Genomic DNA, 18642 nt, shown 5'->3' with positions numbered 1-18642 from the left:
CCTGATGGCTGCTGTCTCTGCAGAGCTGTCCTTCCGGGTGTGGATGTGCGGCGGGAGCTTAGAGATCGTGCCCTGCAGCCGGGTGGGCCACGTCTTCAGGAAACGGCACCCGTACAACTTCCCCGAGGGCAATGCCCTCACCTACATCAGGTAGGTCACAGTGCAGAGAGCATCACCCCAGGAGCCAGGCACCGAGACCCCAGCCCTGTCAGCGACTCCTGTGGCTTTGAGCAACTACCCCAGTCGTAGTCTCCCCGTTTGTCCCTTCCGTTCTGGGATCCTGGTACTGTCAGAGCTGGAAAGATGAAGTTGGAAGCGTCTCCTCCAGGCCTGTCTTGTCCTGACTGTCTTTGTTCATGAAGGTCTTGGAAAACTGGTGAAACGAACAGCTGGGAGCTGCCCTCCACACACTGGGTACCGGTCACGGATGTTGCTTCCTCGCTCTGACTGGGTCAGCGTCTGCCCATCCGTGTTCCCAGCCACAGCGTGCACTTCATCTTGAAGGGGAGTGGGCAGGTCCTGGAAGACCACCCCCTCGCCCACTCTCCGGATGGCGGAGGCAAGGGGAGGTGGGAGGCGTGCCAGGAGCACTCTCCTCTTCTGAGGACGAGCCTTTATCTTGTCAGACTTGCTTGTTGGCAGCGGGGGCTCCTCAAGTCTAGCTTATCAAATGGCCGTTTGTTTTGCTCCCCTTATTCCATTTTACTGTTTCTATAATTATGAAAGTAATACATGGTCACTAAAACTTCAGGCTGTATCCATGTATATTGTATGTATATAGATATGTATATCTGTACATATACTGTACATTATAATTTTTACTCTTCATATCACATAGGAAAAAGTGAAAGTCCCTTTCACCGAGTCTTACGCCTATCCGCTTATTCTCTCCAAAAGAAGCTGCTGTTAACAGATTTCAAGCCTGTCATTTCAGATTTTTTTCAAGGCTGCCTAGTACTCTGCTGTGTGGTTGTAGTTCATTATTCTCCTATTGATGGCCATTTAGGGTTGTTGCCAATGTTTATGACACAAATATTCTTGTATATGTCCCTTTGCCCAAGTGCTGGTGTTTCAGTAGAATAGATTCCTCTAAGTGGAGTGTCAGAGAGGATCCATTCCTGCAGATTTGATGGATGCTGACAGATTATCCTCCAAAAAGACTGTTCTCATGGATACTCCCACATCAGTGCCATTTTGCACACACTCCTGAACGTCTCCTCGCCTGGTACTGCACAGAACTGATCTGGATCCCAACCCTAACTCTATCCCCAACCTGGTGACCTTATTTTGCTTCTTCCTCTCCTTTTAGGAATACCAAGCGTACCGCAGAGGTGTGGATGGATGAGTACAAGCAGTATTACTATGAGGCCCGGCCATCGGCCATCGGGAAGGCCTTCGGCAGGTGGGCCCCTTCCCTAGCCTTGTGCCTTTGCTCACAACCTTAGTGAAATACTAAATCGTGTGTACTCCAGAGAAGCGTTCAGGGTGTCCTGAGCAACTGAACCCCGCACTCCTGGGCTCTTTGGAGACTGTAGGGTATACGAGACAGAGACAAGGTTCTGGTCCTGGAAGAAGAAGCAGCTTCATGGGGAGAAATAACCAGAGAGGGCTTGCTTTTGCAAGCACTGCCCATCCACCAGCTGCCTGCAGGATGGATGTCTGTGGAAGTGCTTAAGGATGGCTGTCTGCAGAAAACACCAGGGGTTTGGCTTCCTTGCTGTTTCAATCTGACAGCGATCTGTTAGCTTGTTTTTCTGCCCTGGACTGTTATGACTACAGTCTAATTAAGCATTTTCAAAATCAGTTGAGTATGATGTGACCAGTATTTTTTTTTTTAAGTGACAAAGAACTAGAACATTTCAAATTAGAACAGAAAATAACAGTTGATTGCAGTTGAAGATAGATACTGTTTTGTGAAACTCTTATTTTAGTTGTATGTCCAAATATGCCCATGGGTATACTGGGTCACAATGTAAGATGTATATATTTCTTACTTAATGTTGTGGTCAGAAATGTTTGAAAACATTATTAGTGATCTTCAATGAATTTTCCTCTATTTATTTGTATCTATCCCTTAAAGAAAAAAAGTTATGTCACTCTTTGTTTTAGTGTGGAAGTAACATTTGCTGAGGGCATACCCTGTGCTAGGCACTTATGTCTATTCATTTGACTCTCATAAAAACCTTTGGAGGTGGATGATTGTACCCCAACGTTACTGAGAACAAACAGGCTCAGAGGGTGGTGCTGGTCTTCTGTCAGTGCCCATTACGATCCTTGGAGCTGAGCAAGATGTCCATGGACACATCAGACAGTTCTTATTTGCTCAATTTTTGGAAAAATGTTTGAAACATGGTTTTCTTGTCGGTAGACGCTTTCTGCTCAGCTGGAATGCAGGAAAGGAAAACTACTAGCTCATTAAGGCTCTGCTCTCTCTGTGAAAATAAGCACCAGGCTATGGTATGCTCACTGAGGTCTTGAGGAGGAAGAAGCCAAGATTAAAGCTTGGCTCCAATTTGAGGAGAGAAATAAGGCATGGCCAGGAGCCCTGGGGCGAGCTTGTGGGTCAGAGAATGAAGTAAGGCTGGAAGACAGACTTGGATAGCTAGCTCCAGGAAAAGGGACCTTCCCCCCGGGGAGGTGGAAAGAGGGGGCTGACTTCCCAGGCTTCTTCCCACTGCTAAGCCTTTCCTCCTCCTTCTCCAGCGTGGCCACGCGGGTCGAGCAGAGGAAGAAGATGAACTGCAAGTCCTTCCGCTGGTACCTGGATAACGTCTACCCAGAGCTCACGTGAGTGCCACCTGCAGTTACTGCATCTGGCCTGGGTGGGGGCCAGCGGCGTGGGGACCCTTGACCCTGATGTCTCCCCGGCCCAGGCAGTCTGGCTCTTTCTAGCTGTTGGTGTTTGTGACGGGTCTGGAGGAACCTGGAGGATGTTACCAGGAGTGAAGAGTGAGATGTGGTAGGAGCGAAGAGTTTAACAGACTGGGCCTTAGAGCTAAAAATGGGCGTTGTCCGGACTTCCCTGACCAGTGGTTAATTCTGCACTTCCACTGCAGGGGGCACGGGAACTAGGAGCCCACCCACAGCCAAAATTAATTAATTAAAATAATCTTGAAAAAAAGAAATGAGCATTGTCCCCTTAGGAAAGCAACAGCACATTATGTAGCAAAGGCCGCAGAAACACTCACTTCCTTTGACTCTCTTCTCTCCCTTCTGGGAGTTTATCCCAAGAAAATAAAGCAAACGAGCGAAAAAACTGTTGACAAATAAATGACCACTGTAGACTTCTTTGCTGTGAAAAAAAAATAGAGACAAACTAACAACAGGGGCTGGGTTTAGTGAATCATGATCCATTGACCTAAACAAATATTATGTGTCAATTAATATTATAATCATAAACTGTGAGTAAAACATGGAGAAATGTTTGCTTCAGCAAATGAGGAAAGAAAGTGAAAGTGAAGTCGCTCAGTTGTGTCTGACTCTTTGGGAACGCATGGACTGTAGCCTACCAGGCTCCTCCGTCCATGGGATTTTCCAGGCAAGAATACTGGAGTGGGTTGCCATTTCCTTCTCCAAGAGATCTTCGCGACCCAGGGTAAAGTGAGCAAATGAGGAGCCAACATGCAAATGGTGTATGTATGTGGGCTATAGGACAGTAAGCTGTAATGACTGGGGGGCCTGAGGGTGGGCAGAGTTGATTCTTTTTATTTCAGAATCCTTCTCGGCATCTTGCCTATGTCATTCCTCACCTCCTCCAGGTCTTGAGTCATCTGTCCCGCCTGCAGGAGACGCCCCTGAGCTCTGCGTTTGCAGACTGACCCTTCCTCAGCACTCCCTGCTTCTTTTCCTCGACACCCTTATTGTCATGGAGCTTCTATGTGGGCAATTAATGTTATTGTCATCTTCCCACATTTGACAGTAAGCTCCATGAGGCGAGAGGAATTTATCTGTCTTGTTCACTGCCTTATCTCCAGCCCCTAGAACAATGCCTGTCACAGAATGGGCACTCAATAAATAGTTTTATTTTATTTGATTTTTGTGTGCCAGATCTTGTTTTGGTGCCCAGGTTTCTTGCTAATTGTGGTTCCAGGGCTTAGTTGCCCCATGGCATGTGGGATTCTGGTTCCTTGCCTAGGGATGGAACCTGTGTCCCCTGCGTTGGAAGGCAGATTGCTAACCACTGGACCACCAGGGAAATCTCTAATATTTTTTTCTAAATAAATTGCATAGTCAATAAGGCTCAGTAATAACTTTGAAATTAGCATTCTCCCTTCTAGAACTGTCATCTCAGGAACAGCTGTCTCCCAAAGGATGCTGTCATGATTTTCCAGAACATTCCACTGCTCAGAGCCTCCATATCCTCAAAGGAAGCAAATCTTTGAGGGAAGATTTGATTTTGGGAAAACAGCCACAGTTAGGTTATAACCAAGTCCAGTGAATGACTTAGTTGATTAACCCAGATATTACAGTCCTGGGTCCCAAACACAGGGTGAAGACGGAAACAAGTAACAAGAATAAACTGACTCTGTGAGCAATGTTCAAGGAATTCCAAAACAATTTGAGGGGCAGCAGCATCCTTGGAGAAAGTTGGCGGCCTGGATAACCCCAACTCCCTAGACGATGGCTGTGAAGGGAAGAACATTAGTTTATGCAAGTATAATAAATGAACAGCTTCCTCAAGTGGCCACTTTTAAAAGGATAGTTTTATTCAGACGTGCCATTTCTGAGCGAAACAAGCATAGTCAGGTCTTTCTGTTCTGTCAGAGCTCATATTATCTGGTTGGAGCCAAGGACTCCGGGCCTCAGGCAGGAGCTGGGGAGCCGTGGAAGGGGATTGACGACGTACACCTCCTCCCACACCCCAGTCCCAGTACAGTGCCCCACATCATCCCCTGAGGACCGAGAGGAAGAAGTATTGGTAGTTTATAACTAGCATCAGTCTGGATCCATCACAAGACAGGAGAGTGGATGAAACCAGCCGTGCTAAATGAGGAGCATAAGTCATCTTCCATTTGTTTTGTCACCATGTGGAAGCTTAAAAAAAATGAATTTTTGCTGTTAAGGTAGAAACTGCAGTTCATTTATCCAGGTTACTCATCGTCAGTCTGTTCCTTCATGTTCTGCCTCGGTTCTCGGGGGCCTGGAATGGATCAGATTGTTAGATAGAAAGGAGTTCTACAGGCCCAGATGACACCGAGTTTCCTCCACAGGGGACCCCAGTAGTTGGGCCACACTTGAATGTGGTCAGTGGGGAGACTGAGGCTGAAGGGAGAGGGCTGTGCTTTCCTAGGCCTGCCTGCAGTCCTGCTGTTGCTCAGCCGCTTTTCCAGATCAGAGTTCTGCGGCTGGCTTCAGCAACTGCTTATATATACTTTTATTAGGATGGTCAGGAACAGTTGTGCAGGCTGTGCATTGCACAAATACCACATTTGAAGGGTGCTAGTCACACAGTATTGTACCTTTATTACAGTTCCTGGCAAATGATGGTAAAAATCTTCTAACAAAATCAGTATATTATGATGGTTTTCTAACATAAGTAAAGTGTCTTGAAAAAAGGATGCCTATTTCTGTTTCTAGAAAGGCGTCATACGGGCTAACAGGAGCCCTGGCAGCCCAGCTTCGAGGTGGTCCACAGAGAGGAAAGCAGATACAGACTTAAGAGGGCTGCCAGCAAACAGGAGAGCTTAGCCTGGCTCTGCCAGGAGGCAGGGGAAGGGTGGTGATGGCCATCCCAGCTGCTCCAGGGCTGCTACCACATCAGATACCTCGGGAGCTGCATCTGGCTGGTCTTTATTTATTTATTTTTAATTTATTTGGCTGCACCAGGCCTTCACTGTGGCATGTGGGATCTTTAGCTGGCACATGCAAACCCTTAGTCGTGGCCTGTGGGATCTCGTTCCCTGACCAGGGAGCAAACCCAGGTCCCCTGCATTGGGAGCGCAGAATCTTAGCCACTAGATCACCAGGGAAGCCCCTGCATCTGGTCTTGAGATTGCTGCCCGGGCCCCTGGTTTCCTCCATAAGCGTCAGTGGGCAAGCTTTGGTGTCAATGACCATTGCCACACTTGGACAGTGCCCACCTCATCTCTGCAAGCTGATTGTCTTGCACATCTTCCTAAGCAACAGCAGTTAGGGAGGGGAAGAGAAGAGAAAGGTCTGGAACAACCTTGGCCTCTCAAAGAGGGCCCCGTAGGACCTTGTCTCTGGGTAGAGGGGAAATACAGTCCATTGCCCCTGGATGAAGCAGCGGGGGTGGAGCTTTGCCTCTCAACAGTCTTGCACCTAGGAGGTTGCAAACTTAAATCCTACAGTGATCAGACAGGTAATGTAAATAAGTCAAGTGAGTGGGGATGCAATAGGGAGTGGAGGGGACTGTGGCAAACTGAAATGGGCAAGCCCCACCCATAGGGTAGACAGCTGCTGCTCATGACAGTGTGTTAGTGCTGAACCAGAATGCAAGTTTGATGTGACTTGACCTTCCTATATTTTTGAGAGAAGCTGGATTTTTCTGTGTGATGTTAAAATACTGCCAACTAATTAAAAGCACCAACGACCACACTGTGCAGGTCAGACAAAACCTGTCCAGGGCCTGATTTAGCTTGGGGGCCAATAGTTTGCAGCCTCTGTTCTCAAACTGCATATGACCTCTTGCAAGAGACAGGGGAGCGGTTCTGAAGGGGCACTGCTGTCAGGAATATGGAGAGAAACTGGAACGTTCTCCACGAGCCTCCAGGGGAGCGGGTTGGTTCTGGAGCTCCGGGGGCTTCCTGTCAGCCCTGAGAAAGGGAGACCTGGTTTGGTTGATGTCCACATCAGAGACTGCCAGCAATGTTCTGATCTGCAGCCCCCAGGAGGTTCTCTCCTCAACAGACATGATAGAGGCAGATAAATTAGACATCGGTCAGACTATAAGCCCCCTGATTTCCCATCACCTGACCTGTGGGTCCATAATTCAAGCGCATACATAACCTTCTAAACCCAGGAATACAAGCCCGTGTCAGCTGGGGCCAGCATCCCGTTTGGGTTTATTACCCATGGGGTAAGACAGTATGTCGTATATTTGAGCTTGTGTGTGTGTGTGTGTGTGTGTGCGCGCGTATGTATGTGTTTAAATATACTTTCCTGTGCATATAAAATGTTCTAATAACACACTGTTTTCAAAACCTACCTGTTTTACTTAACAGTATCTTATAAACTTCCCCATATTACCAGATAGTCTTTCTCAGAGTCCTTTTTAATAATGGCTGAAGGGATTTCGACAGATGAATCAGAATTTACTTAGTCCTGTGCCTATTGTTGGATATCTAGGAATTTCCAGTGTTTTCAGTATAACCAGTCACTCTGAATGAGTATCATTTAAACTAAATCTCTGCACCCATCTATAATTATTGCCCTAGAATAGTAAGTTTCGGGAAGTGGGGTCATTAGGTAAAAGTATGCACACTTTTAAGGCCTTTGATACATAATACCACACTGTCCTCTAGAAAAGGTGGGCCAGTTTATGCTCCCATCTGTGGGGTATGAAAGGATCCAATCCCACAGCCACTGCCAACACTAGGTAGTAATATTTAACATATATGGATATATGCATATATACACATATATACACACATACACTTAAATATATAATTTGTATATTAGTTATATATTATACGATCTTCCCTGGTGACTCAGATGGTAAACAATCTGCCTGCAGTGCGACAGTCCTGGGTTCGATCCCTGGGTCAGGAAGATCCCCTGGAGAAGGAAATGGCAACCCACTCCAGTTTTCTTGCCTGGGAAATCCCATGGACAGAGGAGCCTCGTGGGCTACTGTCCATGGGGTCGCAAAAATCGGACACAACTGAGCAACCGACACTTTCACTTATATATATACACTTAAATATTTTATGTATATAAATATATAGAAATTTCCCTGGTGGTCCAGTGGCTGACTCCATGCTCCCAATGCAGGGGGCCTGGGTTCGATCCCTAGTTAGGGAACTAGATTCTACAAACTGCAAATAAGAGATCGCATGCCGCAACTGAAGATCCTGCAGGCCACGACAAAGCTCAAAGATCCTGCAGGCTGCAACCAGGACTCAGCACGGCCAAATACATAAATATTTTAAAATTAATAAATAAATATTCATATATGGCAAACAAACAATGGTAACTCTTTAATACATATTTCCTTAGTTATTAGTGAGACTGAACACATCTTTATATTTGTACATTTTACATTTGCCTCTTCAAAGCAACTCCTTCCTGTCCTCTCTAGATTGCCCACTGAGCCCACATCTGAGTCTCAGCCTTTCCTCTTTCAGGACTGGGGAGCTCCGGCTTCTGGTTTGAGCTCTCTCCCACCAGCTCCTCTCAGCCCTGGTCTGAAGGGCAGTCCCTGGAGCTCCCAGAGCTGCCCAGAACCCAGGGTGGGGCGAGGCCCAGTCTTCCCAGGGGGGCCCCTGCTCCCTCACCATCCCCTGCTCACCTTCCCCTGCTGCCAGGCCTGCCCCTCAGTGTCCCTCCCCATGGAGACCTGGGTGCCCTGGGATTGCCTGGGCCCTGCTCTCTGGGTAAGCATGGGTCACCTCAGGGTGGGGGGCCTTGCTCTCTGGGTAAGCATGGGTCACCCCGGGAAGGGCAGAGGCCAAGCCTGATCGCTGCCTTTTCTTTCAGTGTCCCCGTGAAGGAAGTGCTCCCGGGCATCATTAAGCAAGGGACTAATTGTTTAGAGTCCCAGGGCCAGGACACAGCTGGTAACTTCCAGCTCGGAATGGGGAACTGCAGAGGGTCTGCCAAGAACCCCCCAGCGGCCCAGGTACGTTGCTTGGGACCTCCGGATCAGGCCCAGGAGAGGGGTTAGGGGCCTCCCTCTGCTCAGTCTCATCCTCTCTCTTGTCTACACCCTCCACAGACCCACTTTTCCAAGGACCCTGCCAGCTGCCCCTCACACTCTGCTCCTTGGGTCTGCTCCCGCCACACTCCACCCACGTTGTGGCCTGTCACACAGTTGCCCCCTGAGCACCACCTGCTTTCTGCTTGCAGGGGCAGAAATGCCACCCAAACAGAACCTAGTACTCTCCTCGGATGCAGCTGTGGGCAGCCTGCATAGACAGGCATCAGAGTGTCCAGGACTCCTGTGAACACGTGTCCAACATATGAGAGTTCATGCACCCATGCCAAACTAGAACAGGTCGTGGAGAGCCCGGCATGGACCTGACCCCAGCTGCCCTGCTCCCATGTCCTACCTTTCTCCCCATCCCCTGAGCATCCTTTCACACATCCTCTGGCTGGCTCCAACTAAGCTTCTCGATCCCAATATTTTATGATGAAAAAGTTCAAACATATAGAAAAGTTGAAACAATTGTACAGTGATTAGCCATCCACCCATCTCTAGTATTTGTAGAAAATTCTACCAAAATACACAGTGTATTTGCTTTATCATCTATCTACCCATCTATCCCTTCATTGCTGTATTTTTTGGCTCAGGCAACCCATTCCAGTATTCTTGCCTGAAGAATCCCATGGATGGAGGAGCCTGGTAGGCCACAGTCCATGGGGTCACAAAGAGTCGGACACGACTTCACTTTCTTTCACTTTCTGCTCCTTATCTTGCAGGCGTGGCTCTTCACTGACCATCTCATCCAGCAGCAGGGGAAGTGCCTTGCTGCCACCTCCACCTCCGTCTCCCCAGGGTCCCTGGTTGTACTGCAGGCATGCAACCCAAGAGAAGGCAGGCAGGTAAGCCTGCTTGCCCCCACGCACAGGTTGACCAGCAGCCCGGGGAAACATAGTGAAGGTGTGACATATAGACTCAAATAAGCCCTCCAGAGTGAGGACTGGGGATGCCTAAGCCAGTATCCAGGCAAATCTGTTGTTTTCCTCATGAGGAAGTACTTTGGGTAAACAGTTGTTAAATGTCCATCCCGCATCCTGTGAGATCCATGCGGGCTCACTATTTTTATCTTGTCAACACTGTATCCCTAGTCCCTGACAACCAGTACAGCCAAAACAAACGTGAGGTTTTAATGAGAACCTGTGCCAAGGGTTTTACGTAGATCATCTCATCTAATCCTCCCAGCAGCCCAGCAACCTGGGCCTTAGTGTGTGCATGCGTGCGTGCTAAGTCGCTTCAGTCGTGTCTGACTCTTTGAGACCCCATGGACTGTAGCCCGCCAGGTTCCTCTGTCCGTGGGATTCTCCAGACAAGAATACTGGAGTGGGTTGCCATGCCCTCCTCCTGGGGATCTCTCCAACCCAGGGATCAAATCTGCATCTCGTATGTCTTCCACATTGGCAGGCAAGTTCTTTACCTCTAGCACCACCTGCGAAGCCCCAGGCCCTAGTCCTAACCCCATTTTAAAAATGATAAACTGAAGCTCCTTGAGTTTAAGAAATGTATCAGATCACACCTCTGTGAAGGGGTGGAGCTGAGATTCAAACCCAGTGTGACTCCTAAGGCCACAGTCCTGCCCCAGCACATAGTAGGTGTTCAGTAAGTATCTCCTGTCTGATGGCTGGTTGGGGAGACTGAGACCCAGCCATGGTGCTTTCCAAGCTGGCATGCCGGTCTCATGTGAACACTGCCTTCTCCACTTGTCAAGCTTTCACTTGCCCTGTTTTCACTAATCCTGGCAGACAGGTCAGGCTTGCCTGTTGAGGAAGAAACAGATGCTCAGAGAGAGCAGTCACTTGCTCAGGGCACACAGCAGCCGGTGACAGAGTCAGCCCCGCTCCATGCCTGGCTGAGAGGGCTGCTCATCTTCCCGGGAATGGACCGGAAGGCCAGAGTTCTGCTTCAGCCCCTCCTCTGCCCGCCCCTTCTCGGTAACACCCCTGTGCCTGACCCTGGCCAGCTCCCTGGCCAGCTTGCAGGGCAGTGAAGGGGCAGGAGGGCGCCTGGCCTCTCATTCAGTCGCCAGAGTTTTCTTACCTCCCCCTTTTCTGTTGCCTGGGTCAGCTCTTTGTTCAGGGATGACTGGCAGTTTGCTATTTCATTCTGGAAAAGCAACCAGATCCTTCCTCTCCCTCCAGCCTCCGCTGTGTATGTGCGTGTGAGTGTATGAGAGAGAGAGAGGCTTGGGTACCATGGTCTGCTCGCTGGCTGGGACTCTGCAGCACGTCCTGCCAGCCCCTGCCTTCACTGCCCCTGCAGGGATGCGTGTCTCCAGGCTCCCCTTCATCCGGGGTGCTGGCTTCTGTGAGAGTCAAGCCTTGAGCCCACTCCTGCCCGCTCCTCGCTGAGGTCAAAGTCAAGGCAGTAGCTCCCAGGGCAGCCACCCCTCGCTATGCTCCCCTTCATGCTGACCCAGGACTCCCAGGAATCTCTTTGGCCATATTCCTTCTGCCCTGCAGGTCCTACAGGGCCCCCAACAGCGGAGCCCCTCTTCCAGAAGGACAAGGGTGAGCAACTGTCCCACTACCAGCGACTTCTCAAGTCTAGGCCTCCGTTCCTAGTCCTCTGTTGACCCCATTTCTGAGGCCACCTGGGTATCAGTTGTGGGAGAGATACCTGTGCAGAGCGGTGTCACCCTCTTCACCTCTCTGAGCCTCCATCTCCTCACTTATAAAATGAAGGGCTCCCTCCCTGCTTTCCCTTGGAAGGAGTCTACAAGAACTGAGACTGTGGCAATGGAAGGGCACCGTGAGATGGTATTTTTTCTCTGGCCAGGCGACTCTGGGGGAGGGACCCCAAGACTGTGTCTGATGGCACCAACAGGAAATGAGAATCCCATGATTTGGGGAGCACTTCCTCATGACTGATCGATTCAGTCTACATTCATTCTTCATAGAACAAAACTAGATGAAAGATGGATGAAAGAATGGCATGGCCCAGCAATGCCCAGCCGGGGAATGTGGCCAGCCCCTCCCAGGGGGTCAGAGACTAGAAGACCACAGGCAGTAGGATGCTGTGGGTTCCAGAGGGACCAAAGGCCCTGTCCTGCCCACTGCCCAGGATCTTTAAGCCAGGAATCCCTCTCTGCTGGGACCGCATGGGCAAGAAAGCCTGTTTCTCAGCAATCTGTATCCCCCAGCCCGCACTCCTCAGGGAAATCCAGACCCTGCAGCACCGCCCCCACGCCTTCCACCTTGTTTCCACCTCCCAGATGGTTCCCTTCTCTGCCCACGCCGTGTCCCCCTGCAACTGTGGCTGCTCATCTCCCTTCTAACAGTGGCTCCAGCAAGTACATGGCCCCTCCCACCCAGAAACTAGGACCCCACCTGCAGCAGATCTTCAGCTGCAGCCAAAGAGACTGAGCCTGTGTCTAAAGGGAAGCTGGAAATGCAGATTTCTATGTGACGACTAAGCCAAACTTTAGATAAGCGCTGTACAGGCCAAACAAAATCCACCTCTGGGTTACATGCAGCCCATGGACCTCTGATCTAGACAGTAACTTCATGCCAACCCATGGAAGCAAGAACACATCAGGAGGGCTGGGTTTAAAGCTTGTATGTGGGGTGCAGTGCCTCTTGTCCTTAGTGCAAAGGACACAGACTATTTAAACAGGACTGTGTCCTAGGGCCACTTACACCCATGTGTAATGTGGATATGGATGTTGTTATTATTAATCCTTGTTTTTCTCTCCCCCGCCCCTTTTCTGCCTCTCCCCTCAGAGATGGAGGAGAAAAGCCTCTTTCATCCAGCATTCAGTCAGCGGCCTCTGCCTGGAGGCCAAGCCCGCCCAGCTGGTGACCAGCAAGTGCCAGGCTGACATCCCAGCCCAGCAGTGGCAGCTGTTGCCGCACACATGACCGTAGCCCCCGGCCTCCTGTACCTTTTGCATGAGACTTTGGGACCAGAAGGGGGTTGGGGTGGGGGAGTGTAAAGCGGGCCGTCGCCTTCTCGTCACATTTCTGCCGGAATCCTCAGCCAACACCGCTGCCACGACACACGATGCTCCAGAGCGGGACGGGGAGGACGCAGGGGAATGCCCGCTTGCTGTCCTGGCCACCACCCGGACTTGCCTGGGGATAACTGGACTGCGACTGGGCAGCCTGGCCCTTTGTTACTGCCCTTCACCCTCCCAAGGCCTGGACAGTGGTTTGGGGCCTCTCCTCGTGGGCTGGGAAAAGGAGGACAGCAGTCCCCCCAAGTCTTGCTGGGCCCCGGGGGCCTGCCTGTGGGGTCGGGCACAAGAGGAGAGCGTGGGCAGCCGTGGACAGGAGGCAGGCAGAAGGCAGAGGGAGGGGCAGCCTGTGGGCAGATGGGGAACAGGAAGAAGTGAGCCGCTCAGGGGTCTGTCCTGGGCAGGCGCTGGGTTGGGGGCGGGAGGGATGGGAGCCAGGGCCAAGGATGGGTGAGCTGCAGAAAGACGGGAACAGAAAAGCCGCAAAGCACGGAAAAGAATTGGTCTCGTATGGGGACCTAGTTCCTCCCAGGGCGCAGTGCCTCCAGGCCCGCGCTCTGCTTCCCACGTTCTCAGCAAGGCGCTGCAGGGGCACCTCCAGGGGCACCTCCAGGGGCAGCCTCAGGACCCAGTTCATTAAACAGATCCCACTTCTGTTTGGATATGTGTCAAGATCAGACCTCTCCCTTGGGCCTTAAAGACCAGCAGGTTCCCTGAGCGCTGCCTGGGCGCACCGGGTGGACCCCGGTAAGGACAGGCTCCACTGAGCAGCTCCGTCCTCCCTGCTAGGTTTTGACTCCTGCCTTCTCTAAAGCCCTTGCCTCTGTAAATACAGCATCATTACGGGGTCAGGGCACAGGGCGGTAAGAACGAGGAGCATCGGTAAGCCATGGGGACTGTCATCCAGGCTGGACTCCCCCACTGCCGGAGGGAGGCCCTCGGAGCTCGCCTACTGCAGCGGCCAGCAGGCTGGCTGGCGGCCCCAGTTTGTACAGAGTTCCCAGTTCCTTCTCACACCCACTGGGCCTCTCTCCCCCTCCTCCAGGGCCTGGTCTTGGAACCGCTTCTGCTATTAATATTTCCAACATTCCTCTTCCCCCGCCCCACTGGCTTAGGCCCAGTGATCTTAGGCAAAAGTCTGGTGATACCAGGATTCCTGCGGGGGGGGTGGGAGGGAGGGGTTGTCTCCCACCCAAAGCAAATCAGCCTGGAATGCCTAAGGAGTTCATAGATTCTGGAGGGCCCCAAAATCTCCTGAAATGGTCCCCCAAATAGTGCATGTGTGTGCATATATGCACTGTCCTGGGGAGAGGATCCATGGATTGTCCTAGGTTCATACAGAGGCCTCTGGTCCCTGGAGGGTCTGGCTTTTTCTGGATTGGAGCTGCCGCGCCCCTCCCCCTCCCTAGTGTGCCTCAACTGCTTTGGTTCCGCTCCCGCTGCACAGCCTTGGGGCTGTGGCCCGCGACACCCACCCTGGAGGGCTCTCAGTGGTTTCCTTTCACCTCCTGGCTCTCCGCAGTGCTCCTGGGCCTCAGCTTGCACCCTCTGCGCTCACAGCAAGGAGCCCTTGGCCCCCAGAGCCACACTTTTCCCATCCTCTGTGAGATGTTTATCCACTGCCATCTCCCTTGTGTGTGTGTCTGCCCCGGCGGGTAGCGTGGCCTTTGGGACTGGAATCTCGGGCATCTCTTACTGAAAGTAAGAGGACTGCCATTCAGCCTTTCAGAGGGCCCCCTCCTTCCCTGTGACTGGGGGCTCAGCACTTGTCAGCCTCCTTTGGGACTCAGCCCTGTTCTGTTTTTGCTTTTCCTCTTCTTGACCAAAGCATGTGCCACTCGCTGTCCCTGAGGACCTCGTCTTTATGAAAAACACCTGGAATAAAACCACTTCTCACATGGGCACGTGCACCAGCGCCTTCCTTTTGATTCCAGAGCCAAGGCCTTCAGCACCTCCCTCCCGCCCTCTATTCCAGAAAACAGCACGCTCAACTCTCACCTCCCCCTGCACTTGGTAGCTTGCTCCTCCACCTACCTCCCCCTCCGTGGGACCTCAGGGACTCCTGGACAACAGGCTGGCTGCCCTGGGGGAAACCATGAGATGGGGCAACCAGGACGGGAGCCCAGGCTCTTGTGACCTCATCATGGGATCCTACTTTGGGGCTTCGAAGTGGAAACCAAGGGCCTTCTCCGAATGCTTGTCTTTCGGTTTCGCCAGCCCTCTCTCCTTCCCTAGGTGCCAGCTGGTCCCTCTGAACTGCCCTTCCTCTCCCCTGCCACACAAGAAGGCAGCGGTAAAAATGCAGGTAGGGCAATTTTCCTAAGTAAAATCAGCGAAGTCATTCCAGCATGAGTCTTACCACCCTAGCCTTGTTTGCTCGGGTAGCAGATGCTCTGTCTAATGTTTCCATAGAAACCAATGGAAAGCCTCACCGTTTCTGTGATCAGAAACTGAACCTACTCAGGTAAAAATAAGCACGGCCTCGGCACACAGATGAACTGTAGTGGGCAGGCCAGCACATGACTAAGCCTCCCCGGACACAGCCATTCCTGCCCCCACCCTGACCTGGTCTTAGGGTGGCTCATTTGGGATTCTCCAGAACTGACCACCAGGCCCAATGGGCCCAGAGCAAAGTCTGGCTGGTGATGGTTCCGAGCACACGACATGGCTACAGAGTCCGTCTGTCCATCATCCTCTCAAGGAGCTCAGCGCACGGCCCATCGCCTTCTCGGGCCACCCTCCCGGCCTGGCTGAGTCAGCGTTCCTTCCACTTGGGTCTAGCTTCACTCCCACCCTTGAAGGGCTCTGGTGCTGACTTCTCCTGAGTTGCGCTCTCTCTTGCCCTCCTCTAAGCCTCTCCAGAGGCCTGTTCTCTCTCTCACCCCTCTTTTTTTCCCCTGGGAACTAAGGCTATCTGCTGTTAACCAGCCCCTGGAGGATTCAATAAAGCCCCGGGGCTGGCCATTAACCACGAAAAGCCTTGGGCCTTATGTAACCTGAACCCATCAGAAAAGAGGAGTCTTCCAGAGTGCCCAGGGAGGGGAGGCTGGGCGGCAGTCTGCGTGGGGACAGCAGCAAGGGGTCCTCCGTCCCTGGCCTCTGTGACTTGCCTTCACAAAGGCTTCTCCTGGAGAGACTCCTGCCTCCCCCGGGATGGGTATCTCCGCCCGCAGCTAGGAAGATATCACCCAGGCAACATCTCCATCCTCCCAGGGGTCTGGCGCCCCAAGGCCTGCGGAGGATGGTTTCCGGTGGGGCGGGGTCCTCTTCCCACCAAAGAGACAGGAAAGGAGGCCTGGAGAGGAAGGGCAGCAGTTCACGTGTCCACAGCTTTATCCTCGTGAGTGTTCACAGAGTCTGTGCTATTTCTGAGTCCCCTGCGATGGTCTGTTTCCTCCAGAACAGGAAGGGGGGGACACAGGCAGCTTCTCTCACCTTAAAAGGTCTTCACAGTCAGGCTCTTAGCAAAGACCTTGCGGTGGAGCAGGGAGGGAACACTCTGTCCTGACCTGGCAGCTGGGCTGTGGGCAACTGAGCTGGATGGAGGCTTTGGAGAGCTGGGAAGGGTGTAGCAGGAGTGGGGACCCAGAGACTTCCATCAGCCCGGAGCCATCCCAGTCTGCCACTAGCTAGCTGAAAAGTTACTTCATCTCCCAGCCTTGGTTTCCTTACCTGTGAAATGTGTTCACTCATAGCTCTTGAGGATTTTTGTGAGGACTGGTTTATTTAATGACTGCAAAGCACCCGGCCCTTTCTACTGCTTAGTAAGTGTGTGTTATTGCTGCTATTAACAAGCATTTTCTGAGTGCCCACTGCACGTCGGGCACTTTGCCAGGGGTGAGGACACAAGTGTAAACAAGACAGAAACGTTCTAGAACTGTTGTTCTAGCAGAGGAGATGGACAGATACAGGCATGCGTGCGTGCTGTCTCTTCAGTCGTGTCTGACTCTACGACCCTATGGACTGTGGCCTGCCAGGCATCTCTGTCCGTGGAATCCTCCAGGCAAGAATATTGGAGTGGGTTGCATTTCCTTCTCCAGGGGATCTTCCCAACCCAGGCATCGAACCCAGGTCTCCTGCATTGCAGGCAGATTCTTTACCACCTGAGCTACCAGGGAAGCCCGGACAGATACATAGGCACTAGATGATAAAACCACAGGGGAGGTGGGAGCTATGGGAGCACCACAGAGGGGCCTGGGAGCCAGGGAGTCATAATGCTTCCTGATTAGCTGGGCTCTACATTGACAAGACCTTCTGGGTTTTACCTGTCTCGGGCCAGGTAAAGCATGGGCTGGGTGAGGCCTGATGAAGCCAACTGGCCATAGCAGCCCAGCCGGAAGAGACTCAGCGGCAATTACCCAGCGGTCTTGCCTTTTTCCCCCAGTGCACGCAGCATGGTGATGCTGTGGACCAGGCTGTAATCAGAGAAGAATTCTAGATAGAACTACGGCAGCCATTTAAACCCAAACAGATGTGTCGTCTTCTTTTTGAGCCAGTGACTATTCCTCCAGGGTTCAGTTTTCTCAGTCTGGGGAGGGCCAAGGAAACGGTGGGAAGAGATGCCCTGGAAAATGCAGTGATTCTTATGTGGATAGAATGAGTACAAATGACCGGGGAGGTGTTCAGAAAGACTCGGCTTCTTCTTGCTCTCTTGCTCCCTGGTTCCGGCTATCTCTGAGCCCTCAAGCAATCGGAAAATCAGACCTGTCTTTCAACAATTCTTTCAAATAAGTTGAGTGTCAAGGTGCATCCAGATAACCTGCTGGGATCACCTGTGCTTGTTGGTGTGCTTGTGTCCAGGCTCCCACCTAGATCTGCTGACTCCCAGTTCCATCTGTGTGATGGTGGGTGCCCCGGGCAACATTGTGCTCACCACGTTTGTACTGCTCTGAAGCGGGGGGAGTGTGGAGGGGGGAACCGTGCCGGGGAGAGTCTGGCCAGCTGGCTGCAGACTGTGCACACTGAATACACTGGCCCCCGACCTCACTGCAAGAGGAAGAAGCCAAGGGGGAGGCATGCGGCCCCTTGGGCTCCCTGGGAGCCGGATGAATGTGGAGACCAGGTTTGGGGGCCAGAGCAGAGCCAGAACCGGCTCCCCCTTAAGGAGAAACGCCCCCAGCTGGGAAGGAGAGTCCGGAACCAGGAGAGGAGTCAAGGGGCCTCGCTGGGGCCTCTGCCACCATCTGGGTGAGAAGCGGCTGTCAGCAAGCCAGGAGGCTCTCTGAGGCCCACGTGGCTTGAAGCCCCGCAGCCCTCTAGGGCGGCTGCAGAGCTCCAGGCTCCTCTGCTTCCGGTCAAGGGTGGCTCTAGCCCCGATGGACGCTGCTCTCCAGAGCCTGTTCTCCCTAGGGGTGGGAGTGTCGGAGGTTGTTAACGTGTCAGGTCACAGTGAGAAAATGGGAGCTCCCACCCTCTGTCCCTCACCCTGCAATCCAGCCAAACTACTCTGCGTCCTATTTCTGGAAGTTGTAGCTTGCCTTCTCTTGTTTATACTTTTGTGTTTCTTCTACCCTCTACTTATCCCCATGGATCGAATGCTACCCATTTTCCAGCCAAATGCTGCTTTCATAAGGAAACCTGCCCTACCTTCCACCTGCCTAAAACCATCTCTCTGGCCTGTTTCTTCAGTATCTTGAATGTTCCTCTCTGGCTGCAGTGAGCACCTTCTTCCTTATGCCTCCTTATGCCAGTGGACTTGTCTTCTCTCTTCTATTGAAACTGAACTATAGGATCTGTGTCCGCTTCAGCCTCGTACTTCCCACAGCCAGATCACAGAGCCTGGTTCTCGGACTACCGGTAAATGCTGGCTTGT

At 52.0% G+C, this 18642-nt stretch overlaps 1 protein-coding gene across 3 annotated transcripts in view; it reads left to right on the top strand.

Annotated features, from left to right (window-relative positions):
• Positions 1-14732, top strand: part of GALNT16 (polypeptide N-acetylgalactosaminyltransferase 16) — a 107402-nt gene extending 92670 nt beyond the window's left edge. For 2 of the 3 annotated variants that reach the window (XM_040226207.1, XM_040226206.1), the window contains 6 exons: positions 24-150; positions 1310-1402; positions 2704-2787; positions 8659-8800; positions 9601-9723; positions 12598-14732. In XM_040226207.1, the coding sequence (XP_040082141.1) occupies positions 24-150; positions 1310-1402; positions 2704-2787; positions 8659-8800; positions 9601-9723; positions 12598-12735 (707 nt within the window). In that variant the 3' untranslated portion in view covers positions 12736-14732. The remainder of the gene's footprint in view (positions 1-23; positions 151-1309; positions 1403-2703; positions 2788-8658; positions 8801-9600; positions 9724-12597) is intronic. The other variant, XM_040226208.1, reaches the window with a different exon arrangement.
• The last annotated feature ends 3910 nt before the right edge of the window (positions 14733-18642 follow it).

The sequence above is a fragment of the Oryx dammah genome, unplaced genomic scaffold (genome assembly GCF_014754425.2).
Source record: "Oryx dammah isolate SB20612 unplaced genomic scaffold, SCBI_Odam_1.1 HiC_scaffold_26, whole genome shotgun sequence".
In the NCBI taxonomy this organism is placed as follows: domain Eukaryota; kingdom Metazoa; phylum Chordata; class Mammalia; order Artiodactyla; family Bovidae; genus Oryx; species Oryx dammah.
Note: the sequence above shows the minus strand (reverse complement) of the source record. Positions and strands in the feature narration are given on the sequence as shown.